The sequence below is a fragment of the Nicotiana tabacum genome, chromosome 13, assembly GCF_000715075.1.
Source record: "Nicotiana tabacum cultivar K326 chromosome 13, ASM71507v2, whole genome shotgun sequence".
NCBI classification, from domain to species: Eukaryota; Viridiplantae; Streptophyta; class Magnoliopsida; order Solanales; family Solanaceae; genus Nicotiana; species Nicotiana tabacum.
This window is the reverse complement of record NC_134092.1, coordinates 1535630-1548705: the sequence shown is the minus strand read 5'-3', so window position 1 is coordinate 1548705 and position 13076 is coordinate 1535630. Positions and strand designations below refer to the sequence as shown.

Below are 13076 nucleotides of genomic sequence, written 5' to 3'. Positions count from 1 at the left end.
CTCCTAAATCCAAAATTACCATACAGAGCTATTAAAACCATCAAAACTCTATTCCAGAGTCGTTTATATATAAGTCAACATCCGGTCAACCTTTTCAACTTAAGTTTTCATCCTTGAGACTATCTCAATTCATTCTGAAACCTCACCGGACCCGAACCAATTACCCCGGCAAGTCACATAATAACTGTAAAGCATAAATTGAGCAGTAAATGGGAGAACGGAGATGTAATATTTAAAACGACCGGCCGGGTCGTTACACATTGAAACACTCCTTGATACACGTGGGCCGCCCCTGTTCACAATATTGTAGAGATTAGAGTTGCATGTGTCAATCAATTTACCTTCTCCTACGTCTTGGCCCCAATAAACCACAATATCTCCAGCTTGTTAGGAGAAGCAAGAATATTGGTAGAATGAAAAGTAAAGATACCTTAATGCTCATTGTTTAATTCAACGGGAAGAACCTATATTTTTCAATTGGATGAGTAACGTGGAGTATGCAACATGTGTTTGATAGGCAAAGCCTTGAAAACGTTTGGAACTTTAGAGGGTTCCTTGACATTTCTTCACTTTTTTTCGGGTTTCACACGCTCAAAATTGAGTGAAAAATACGCACTTGACATGTCGGCATCTGCAGATTCGTGTCTATGATTTTAATTTGACGGGTCCCGCTCAGAGGTGCATGCCATCTACTTTATGATTTTTATGATATCGTTACTATTTCTATGATTTTTGTTGAAGATGCTGATATATTATCTTTTCTCGTTTTCTTTTTGTCTTTCTGAACCGATGGTCATCGGAAACAATCTCTCTGTCCCATTGGGGTATAGATAAGGCTTGCGTACACACTACCCTCCTAAGCCACACTTGTGAAATTTTACTGGATCGTTGTTGTTGGATTCGGCCTAGAAGTTTTTATCAATGAATCCATTACACTTATGACGCTATGGGTTCAAAACGAAATATAATTTTGTACAATTTTCACAATTTTAAAATAAATTAAATTAATTAAACTATTACACTTTAATTTTAATGTGATGTTTGCTTTCTTGTTAATCACTGTTTACTACTTATATTTTCTTTCATTATTACTAATATATACTTCCTCCATTTCAATTTAAATGAGGCATTTTGACTCGGCATAGAGTTTAAGGAGAAAAGAAGGAGGGTTTTGAAACTTGTGGTCATAAAAGTTTAAGAGATAAAAAATTTATTGGGCCATGACATTTGTGTGATTATAAAAAATATTTACTGTTTTTATCTTTTATACTATTTCAAATTGAAGGATAATTATTACTCTAAATAATTGGTCCCACGCTTCTGAATTTGTACTAACTAAAGGAGTAACTGATACCGTGTGCTTGACATGCGAGTTAATGTACGCATATTGTCCTATTTCTTCTGGACATTAATATGCAAATAATGTCTTTGTCAATTGTCAGTATGATGGACCAGGAAATTAGATGTTAAACATAAACCGTGAAAAACATTCGTTAAATGATCTCGTATTTATTTAATCTTCGTATTATAATTTGCACAGTATAATTTTAGTATAACTTTTCCCGAATCAAACGAGCTCTAAAAGTATATGAGTATAGAAAGAGGACTGTTAAAACCTTCAATATCTTAGTCGCGGACATGCATGAACGCGAGATACTTCGTGCGCACCGAATATCTTTTGTTACACTTGGTAATTCTTTTAGTTCTTCGTATTGGGTTTCAGGCCAATTTATATTAGTTAACTATGATACACTTAAACAAGTAACACAACACAATCTTGTAAAAACACACCATACAATAAGTAACATTTTTTAATAAGTAACTTTCAAAGCCTTATTATTGAGTACTATATAGTTTATAATATAACATTATTGACGTCATCATATTAATACAAGCTGACTAGCTATGATCATATATCTCAAACATTAGCCTTAATAGCAGAGCTATAACCATTGTCATAAAATTTAGACCAAAGCATAACACCCCCATACTTTGGTGAACCATTAATTAATGGTAAAACCTGAGAAACAAGAACATCAGATGGTATAAAACCACTTCCAGCTGCTCCTTGAGCTGCTGGCAATCCCAGAAAAATTTTTCCAGCTTGAATCGCGTTCCACTGATTCCAGTAATTTTTTAAATTGTCCGCGCTCCCACCGGAGTATTGACACGGTGGATTATTGTAAAATTGAACCCAAACATAATCAAATAAGCCAGTGGAAAGTGCCCCATTTAACCATGTATCTGGGAATGGACATTGTGGAGCTGCAGTTAAGTATACTTTCCTTTGTTGGCTAAATTGTGATAGAGTTTTTGCTAATTCATCCCAATGTTGTGTTGTCCCGCCTTCTATATCAAAATCAATTCCATCTAGAACTGCATCTCCTAGTGGACGTGTGTTTGATTGACCTCCAAGATAATTGTTCCACAAATAATTTGCCACATTCCTGCAATGTTTTTGACAAATAATGAGCACATAATTTAGGAAAGAAAAAAAAGACTTACCACATGCTAGAATTACTTTAGAACTGTGATCTTACACATGTCATACATTTAGATGGTTATAAAAGCATGCGACTAAGGGAATAATGTAAAATGAAAAGTTGAAGAGTTTTCAAATATATAAAGGTATCACTCTTTTTAGAATAGACTATTAAGGAAAGAATATCATATAAAATGTAACGAAGAGAGTACTATATTAGATGAGTTTTCCTTGTGTGTCAATTCATTTAATATTCGAGAATGGAGAAATTCTTGGTAGGAATTATGTCCCCCTTATCGGTTCTCGTGATGAAAACCTAAATTAGTCGGGCTAGTGGATTTTATAGCGGTTTGTTGTGCTCAACCAGCCTAAAGATAATCTTAATATGGTATGATATTATCTGTTTTGGTCCAAACAGTATTAAGAGTATCTCTACACCTTATATGTAGTTTTCCAATCTTTTCACCTATGATTCTAATATAAATCTATGATGCTAATATAAATCTTACATAGCATCATCAGCAGAAGAAAGAAAATAGCTTCCAGCACCACCACCAAGAGAAAGCATAACTTTGATGCCTTGGTTTTGACAAGCTCTAATGTCATTGCTTAAGCCAGTGCATGCACCAGCATTTGGATCACAATGACCAGCTAAATTTAGCACTGGATTTTGGCCATTCCCAAAAACTACAAGGAAAGCAATATTGACAATGGCATAGTTATTTGTTGCACAAGTGTCAGCTAAGCTACCTTCATTCCCATTTTGGCCCCAATATATTACTATATCCCCTGCTTCTAGTTTTAATGCTCGAAGAAATAGCACTAATGCTGTCAAAAGAAAACTATATTTGATCATAACTTTAAGTTTTTTTTGTGTGTGTGTGCTAACACTTCAAATTATTGGATAGATTATATCAAGATTGAGAAGCATACCTGTTATTTATAGTTGGTGGATGTGTGTTTGCTTGGTATTTCGTGGAAATTTACATAGTTGACTTGAGGTCAACTTTCTGTCAATCATTTACTATACTAAAATTGACCTCCGGACTCTCTTTCCTCCCTATGGTATGCTCCATGCTTCGCGCCTATAGCACAATAATGTCCAATGGCAAGACTTCTACATCTACATATATAATAGATTTGGTTCAATTCTTACTGTTCTTTTTTTTTTCTTTCCACTTTCTTTTTCCATCGTTGTAAAATAAAAAAATTGTAGTCTCTGTTTTTTCTATAATCGTTGGGTCGTTTGGTACGCAGGATAAGATGGGATAAGGTGAGATAAAGGTGTGAGATTAAATTTATATTGTATATGGTTGACGATATAAATTTAATCACAGACTTAATCTTAGATATCGCACCTGAGATAAATTTATACTGTCAACCAAATACAGTATTCATAAATTTAATCGCAGACTTAATCCTAGATATACCACCTTATCTCTTCAAACTCGAGATTAGTTTATCCCACTTATCCCATCTCCTAGATGGGATAAATCAGTTCAGGGATTATAATTCCAGAACTATAACCCCGGGGATAATTTAGTCTGCAACATATTCCAATTAGTGAAGGAAACTTCTTGAGGACTTAATTTTCAAGACTTTTGAGGTTGTAAACAGTATAATCCTTATTGGATTAAGAAAGAAAGTAGTAGTATTTTTCTTGTGCTAAATTTCAAGAGTTCCCACTTGTTGACTTTAGAGCTTGTATACAAAGGTAACATAAAAGCTAAATTTCTAGAAACACTAGAAGATAGCTAAATCTTGACTAGGTAACAATCTGATTGTGTGGTATGTTTATAAATACACTAGTTTTTAGCCACACAGCAAAAAGCGTGATCCCATATTAATTAGTATATAATTTTAAAAAAAATTATATTATATTTAGAAATCTAGTTTTGAACCGTGTGTCACTAGCCTTAGAAGATTCATCAAAAAAATGTTCTACTATCGTTTTTTGAATGACACATTTTTTCTACATATCATTGCATATTTCTGAAATTCATTTCCTTGTGGAATTTAGATGCTACTTATGTGACCTGAAATTCATTTCCTCAAAATTCTGCCTCTGTTTATGTGCATACTTTTAGCAACACATTCCTTGGCTGTTCCAAACGTGATGAAATCGGACAAACTCGAGATCTTGCCCGAGTTTTTGATCATGGGGAGATGAAGATTTTATTATGATGTGATCGAACCCACATGACTGCCTACATATCCCCTCTTAAACGGGAATCAGGTCAAGCATAGTTTAGTTACATCAGATAGAAAATGCAAACAATCTTAAACATAGTATCTCTTGACTGCGTCTGCATTGATAGGTTTCGGCCAAATATCTCCATCCATTTCTGCAAGTATAAGTGCTCCTCCTGTTAATACCCGGTGAACCATGTAAGGACCTTCCTAGTTGGGTGAGATCTTCCCCTTGGCTTCATCCTGGTGTGGGAACATTCGCTTTAACACCAATTGCCGAATTGGCTTTACCTGACCTTTTTGTTGAAAGCTCTTGCCATTCTGTTCTGATAGAGTTGACCGTGACATACCACATTCATTCTTTTCCCATTAATGAAAGCTAGTTGTCGAGGAGGCTTTGAACCTCTATTTGGGTGGTTCTAGACTTACTTAGGTTGCTCAAAAATGATAAAACTAGTCACGCATTGAAAACAAATAGGACTGCACATAATTAACACCAAAGGCTCAGATTCACCTCCTCATATAGACATGTATTCACGCTGTCAATTAGGCAGACAAGTTATAGCTTATACCAGTGATGTTAAATTATTTAAATATGCAACTATAGATGGGCAGGTTTGGAGTAAAGGCGTGTTAAATTATTCAAGACCTATAGGCAGGATCTCTACGTGATTCTGATTTACAGTATTATACATGAGCAGCGTTCATGTGAATTGCAAATCCTATAGGCATGATTTCTAAGTGATTCTGGATTCCAAAAATACACGGGCAGTGCAGTAATTTCTAAACTATCGTGTAGGCAAATTGAATATCGCAAGTCCTATATACATGAATCTAAGTATTTTGCGTAAAAGTTAGTAAAAACAATTATAATTCTGAATTACTAATGCTGGTTTTATAGGCAAACGACAATGCAATAAAAGCGACGAGAATAGTCGATTAAAGTATTGAAATCCTATAACCATGATGTCTAGATGAGCAGTGTACATAGAAGCAATTTTGCCCAATTGATTACTTGAAGTCCTAAAAATATGGTATCTAGATTAGTGAGGCATGTTGTCTAAGTGTGCACAGTAATAGACATGGAAACTAGTACATAAAATACTTGAAATAACATGTTTTGACAAGTTAAGTAAGGTGTGTGCGTGTGACTCCTATAGGCATACTTTCTACACATGAAACTAAAAGCATGTAAAGCAAATAGCAAATAGACCACATAGATTCTATAGTCATGCTTTCTACCTATTCATGTGAGAATTAGAGTACCCTATCCCCTTTTTACTAATTTCCCCATCGGTTTTCTTTGTTAGTTATTAGATGTCCAAAATAATGAATACAAGTGCAAATATTACATACTGAAAGACTACAGGCCTAATAAACAGAGCAGGCCCAAAAGAGAAATATCCCAGTAACACCTGGGCCTTCAGCAAGCTCACTTTTCACACGAACAGTAGACTCAGATCTAAGCACACCTCAAGCGTAAGAGTATCAATTGCACAACCCAAGGCCACACATGAACTCGTACCAGGCTTAGAGGGAGGAACCATACATGAAAACCAATTGACAACTATAAAGTCTATTAACAGTGATACCTCATGGGGACATGATTACATAAACATATCATCATTTTTTAGAAGCTAAGGGCATGATTGGTCAAACAAGAGGGCTTGAGCATGCCAACTAGGTGGACAACTTTAACATAGCAAGTTTGACATAGAAAACTAACCCTGTATTGAGCAATCATTCGACAAAGGAAAATGTGTAGCATGATGAATACAATCACACATTAAGAGGGCGGATAAACACATACACATGCTAAGTTTCCAGAAATCAAGTTTAGCACAAGATATTAGCCAGAATTAGTCAGAAAAGACTTTAAACAAGTGAGTCTTATGCAAAATAGTTATAGTCAAATGGATAGCAATTTCACATGAAGATTTATAATATAGGAGCCTAACATGATCACAAACAGTATGGAAACAACCTAGTAGCATGGTCTACAACAGACCACAACAGTGCCTAAACTGATGAGAATATATACCACTTAAGAAGAATAGGACATGCAAGCATAACCATTCATACCAATTACCTAGATATGAGAGAAGCTAACATAGAAATTTGCCCTAGAAGCAATTCTAAAGACATAAGATTAACAAAACAAACATACATTAGAACTTAAATGGCATGGAAACATGCCTTAGCTAATCAATATAGCCTCAGAAATTTATCATGTTGGGCAAGAATAACTCAACAAGTTCTGGAACACAGACATAGAAATACAGGACAAGGTGGGGAATACACATTAGTTTAGTTGCACTTAAGAAGACTGGAATCTATTCCCATAATGAAAGCATATTACATGTATTGAAGTCTATTGAATTCAACTACTAAAGAATGTGAAACTGCAGGGCATCGTTAAGACAATATAATTACAGTAAAGAATACACCAACAAAAAATCAGGAATCTATGAATAGCAAGAAAAACTGAATCATGCTTACAAAAAGTTTAAACAACATTAGCACACAGAACACACATGTCGCAGATAGTTTAAATTGTAAGAGTCAAGGACACTAACTAGTAGCAAATTTAAATGAGCAAAAGAGTGAGAAATTTTGAATATTGGGAGTGATTCAGTAGCAGCAATTGAAAGAGAACCCCAAATCCCTGATGCTTCAGAGTTCAGAAGAGCCTCGAGAAGGGCTCCCAACTGTGTTTGCACCGAAGGAGGTCATTTTAATAGTATTATGGCCTTGGCTTCTAGCTGGCCAGGAATTCAACAATTTCAGAAAGTATTCGAGTGTATCAGAATAAGTGAACGAGTGAAAGAAGAGAATAGTGAGAGTAATAGCAATAATCAAGTCTCCCCCAAAGGGAAATCGGGGAAGGGTTTATATGGTAACCAAAAGCAAACATCCAAATAAGGAAACATAATAAATCAAACACAAATAAGGAAAGATGAGCATACAAAATCGATTAAGAACCAAATTAGGAGAAAAATCAGGCAAACCCTAATTTTTCTTGGAATCACAAATTGGCCAAAGAATCTTGTCAAATCGGGCCCGTATGATCTTGCTATGGACATATATAGACAAGGAACCGTATGAATCTTGAGGAGTACGTCTAATTTTCCTTGATTCGGAAGATCGGTAATTGCCAAAAATGGAGCAAGTACTATGTAATACCATAGTCTTGTAAGAAACAACGAGATAATCCATAAAAGGTAAGAGAATCAAAGAAAGAATCCATGATTTGGTCGGATTTGGAAAAGATTTGAGTGAGGCGGCTAGCGTTTAGGTTTGTGAGATGAGAGAATAGAGAGGATTCAAGGGTGGTCGTCTCAGAAAATGAGGCTAAGGATTCCGGGCTAGGTTAATTAAAAGAGGGAGATGGCATATGGGCCGTTGATCTTCCAAGATCATCGACCAGGATTTAATGAGAGGCAGATCGAGTTAGTGGACGGGTATAGGGTAGTGGGTCGCTGGTATTGGGCTAGGGAAGCTGGGGCAGAGATTTGAGGGGTTTGGGTCACTAGTGTGGTCCGAAACAAATTGTGTGATTTGGCCTATATTTTAAATACACAAAATTATTTAAATAAAATAATTAATAATAAACAATAAAATATTTCTTATGCACTAAAATTATTGAAAATAATAATTTAACATTATAAAAATATAAAATGCTATTTTGGCACAAATAATGTAAATAAAACATAATTATGCATGAATATAGGCTATGTACATAATAAATTAGGATGATTAAGATCATCGCAAAATAATTTAAGGGATAATTAATGAATATTCAAGTAATTTAAATGCAAGAAACTAATTTTAAAGCTCTAAAAAATATGGAAAAATTCTGAAAATATTTGTATAAATCTTGTAAATTAAGTAATGATGCAAAAAAATGATATTTTGAAAATATATATAATATTTACAAAATATGAGGGCAAAATTGGGTATCAACGGTTGATATTATATTGAGGGATTGATCTTCCCTGGACTAGATTTGCACGTACATTACTAGTGATTGATTACTCTGAGAGTGTGAGTACATGAGATTTTCATTATGTTTTATCACAACGTTGACATATAGATATAGAGATGTCATATTCCTTATAGCATTCAGATATGATCTATTGTTTTCTTGTATTGAGTTTAATGCTGAACTTGAACGCATGCCTACATTTCTGTACTATTATTTTCTATGATTGGACCGTAATTTTTGAGCTCGTCACTACTTTCAACCCAAAGGTTAGTCTTGTTATTTATTGAGTACATTGGGTTATTTATACTCATACTACACTCTGCACTTCGTGTGCAGATCCAGGTACTTTCGAATTCGGCGGTTGCTGGACTCTGGTGATTTATATATTGGAGAGTATCGAGGTAGCTGCATTGGCGTTCACAGACCTTGACTCTCTTTCCTTTCAGTTGTTTATACTGTTCTATATTTCTAGACAGTTTTCTTGTATCAGACAAACTATGTTATCATTTAGATACTCATATACTCAGTGACACCGGATTTTGGGAGTGTATTTATATCAGTATTTGTAGGATTTTCTAATAAATTTAAATAATATATTTTCAAACTTAAATAAATTTGTAATTTATAGAGGTTGTTGGCTCGTCTAGTAATAAGATAGGCGTCATCACGACAGGTGTGATTCTGGGCCGTGACAGAAAATTGTTCCATAGGTAATCAGCAACTTTCCTAGCATCATCAACTGAGGATAATGTGTAGGTAGGAGTTGCACATCCTATGGAGAGCATGATTTTAATTCTTATGCTTTAACAATATCTTATGTTGTTTTGTCAACTTTTGGCAACCACCATAAGATGGTTCACAATGGCCAGCTAAGTTAAGTTTAGGAGGTTGGAATTTGCCAAAAGAAGATAAAAAGGCAATGTTCACAATCGGTGACACGGACCCAGAATTTTGTATAATCGGGTTCATTAAACAATAAATTCTTTTATTTGCGGCAACAAATAAAGTCTATCATTTTAAAGTTCACGTTTTTAGCTGTACCAAATAGCAAGTTTTTTTAAATCTACTTACACGTTTCACTAAAAATGATAGAAGAGAAAATAACTTATTCAGAATCAAGGGTTCTATAATGAACTTGACAAGGGTAATGCAGCCATACAAACGTAACCAATAATAGTCCAAACATAAATAGTGAGTGTCGTATTGGAGATCGTACGCTGAACCTTCCGGAAATTTTGAACCCACTTGACCACTATGCCACAAAGTCGTGTTGTGTCAAGTGGACTCATTATTATTTTAATAACACTTTTGTTTCTGTTTTAGATGATAATTACATGTATACACAGTATATTTTTCGACGAAGCGGGTTCATTTTGTCACGACCCAAAATCACACCTGTCATAATGGCGCTTATCTTAATACTAGGCAAGACGACAAGCTCAATAAACTACAAATTTCCTTAAGTTTTAAAAAATATAATAATTAAATTCAATATAAAAAAAATCTCACAAAATACGGATATAAAATACTCCCAAAACCCGGTGTCACTAAGTACATGAGCATCTAAATAATAACAAAATTTGACTAATAAAAATACTCTCTAAAGATATAGAACAATGCAATAACTGAAAGGAAAGAGAGTCAAGATCTGTGGACGCCAAGCAACTACCTTGGTAGTCTCCAACAAATGAAACTCTGATATCTAGTAGTCGCCGAATCTGGAAGTACCTGGATCTGCACACGAGGTGTAGGGTGTAATATGAGTACAACTAACTCAATAAGTAACAAGACTAAACTTTGGGCTGAAAATAGTGACGAGCTCAACAGGTACAGTCCAGTATAGAAATAACAATACAGAAATGTAGGCATGCTTTCAAGTTCAACAATTAAATTCAATACACGTAAAATCGATCAATTCTGAATGATATGAGGAATATGACATCTCTATATCTACATGCTAATGTACGTGCAGTATATGATGCACCTCAGTGGAAAACCTCGTGTACTCACAATCACAAATTACTCAGTCACTCAATACTGTATATGGTCAATCCAACCCAGGGAAGATCCATCCCATATATATATATATATATATATATATATATATATATATATATATATATATACACACACACACACATCAACTGACAATCAGTCACTCATTACTATATAAGGCCAATCCAGCCAGGGGTAGATTTATCCCCAAATATAAATGACTCGGACATGATCCATGTCTAGGGAAATTCATCACAATTATAAATAAATAAGGAAACTTCATGGCTTGGGAAGTCTATCCCGAATATAAATCATCTGCGCTCACTGTGGGGGATGCAAACTCTGGAGGGGCTCCTTCAGCCTAAGCGCTATATAAAGTCGATATGGTCTACTGCGGCATGCAGTCCGATCCCATAATAATAAAACTTATAAGGCCGGTTGCGGCATGCAGCCCCGATCCATATAATGATTATATATATAAAGCCAATATGGTCTGCTGCGGTGCGCAGGTCGATCTCATAAATATCCTCACAATGGATAAAAATAGCTGAATATGAAATGTACATTTTAAAATAATTAATTCAACAATAACATAACCCTATGGGTCCCAAAATATCGGCACATAGCGTAAACAAGATCTTTAATAGCCGCCGCCGAATTCGGAAGCACATGGATCTGCACACGAGGTGCAAGGTGTAGTATGCGTACAACCAACTCAATAAGTAACAAGACTAACCTTTGGGCTGAAAATAGTGACGAGCTCAACAGGTACAGTCCAATATAGAAATAACAGTACAGAAATATAGGCATGCTTTCAAGTTCAACAGTTAAACTCAATACAAGTAAAATCGATCAATTCTGAATGATATGAGGAACATGACATCTCTATATCTACATGCCAATGTACGTGTTGTATGTGATGCACCTCAGTAGAAAACCTCGTGTACTCACAATCACAAATTACTCAGTCAGTCAATACTGTATATGGCCAATCCAGCCCAAAGAAGATCCATCTCATACAGTCAAACCTTTCTATAACGACATCATTTGTTCCGAATATTTTTGGATGTTATAGCGAAGTGTTGTTATAGAGAACATATATTATAACATAACATGAAAATTGGCTCCGGAAATAGCCTGGATTTTATAGTGAAGTATTGTTATATAAGGATGCTGTTGTGTGTGTGTGTGTGTGTGTGTGTGTATATATATATATATATATATATATATATATATATATATATATATATATATATATATATATATATACACACACACACACACACACACACACACACACACACACATCAACTGACAGTCAGTCACTCAGTACTGTATAAGGCCAATCTAGCCCAGAAGTAGATTTATCCCCAAATATAAATGACTCGGACAAGATCCATGTCAAGGGAAATTCATCACAATTATAAATAAATAAGGCAACTTCATGCCCTCGGAAGTCCATCCCGAATATAAATCAACTGAGCTCACTGTGGGGAGCAGAATCCGGAGGGGCTCCTTCCGCTCAAACGTTATAGAAAGCCGATACGGCCTACTGCAGTGTCCAGTTCAATCCCATAATAATAAAGCATATAAGGTCTGCTGCGGCGTGCAACCCCGATCCATATAATGATAATATATATATATATATATATATATATATATATATATATATATATATATATATATATATATATATATATATATATAAAGCCAATATGGCATGCTGCGACGCGCAACTCGATCCCATAAATATCCTCACAGTGGATGAAAATGACTGAGTATGAAAGGTACATTTTAAAACTATTAATTCAGCAGCAACACGACCCTGTAGGTCCCAAAATATCGCCACGTAGCCTAAACATGATCTTTAGTACGAGCTTCAACTCAATTTCTCAAACACGTGGAGGATATGTGGATAATGACATGATTCTTTAATTTTATAACTCCACAAAATTTATTTAAGTCACAATTTCTATGGTGCACGCCCACACGCCCGTCACTTATCATGTGCGTGTGCGTCACCTCAAAATCGATCATATAACACATAATCCGGGGTTTCATACCCTCAGGACCAAATTTAGAACTGTTACTTACCTCAAACCGTGTAATTCTTTATTTTGCTATGCCTTTGCCTCGCGAATCGGCCTCCGAACGCCTCGAATCTAGTCACAATTAATTCGATTCAGTCAATAGTTATAGGAATTAATTCCATATAAAATTACAAATTTTCCAACAAAATCCGAAAATAATCGCCCCTAGGGACCACACCTCGGAACCCGGCAAAACTTATAAAATATGAACGCTCATTCAACCACGAGTCCAACCATACCAATTTTACCAAATTCCAACATCAACTCGGCCCTCAAATCATCAATCTAAACATAAGGGTTTTCACAATTTTTCCAATTTAAAATACCAATTAAA

General features: G+C 35.1%; 1 protein-coding gene across 1 annotated transcript; it reads right to left on the bottom strand.

Annotated features, from left to right (window-relative positions):
* Positions 1-1815: 1815 nt before the first annotated feature.
* On the bottom strand, positions 1816-3377 carry LOC107825584 (acidic endochitinase). Its single transcript, NM_001326153.1, is given in 2 exon segments — positions 1816-2447; positions 2992-3377. Coding segments are annotated over 2 exon segments (876 nt in total). The 5' UTR covers positions 3339-3377; the 3' UTR covers positions 1816-1918.
* Positions 3378-13076: the final 9699 nt, after the last annotated feature.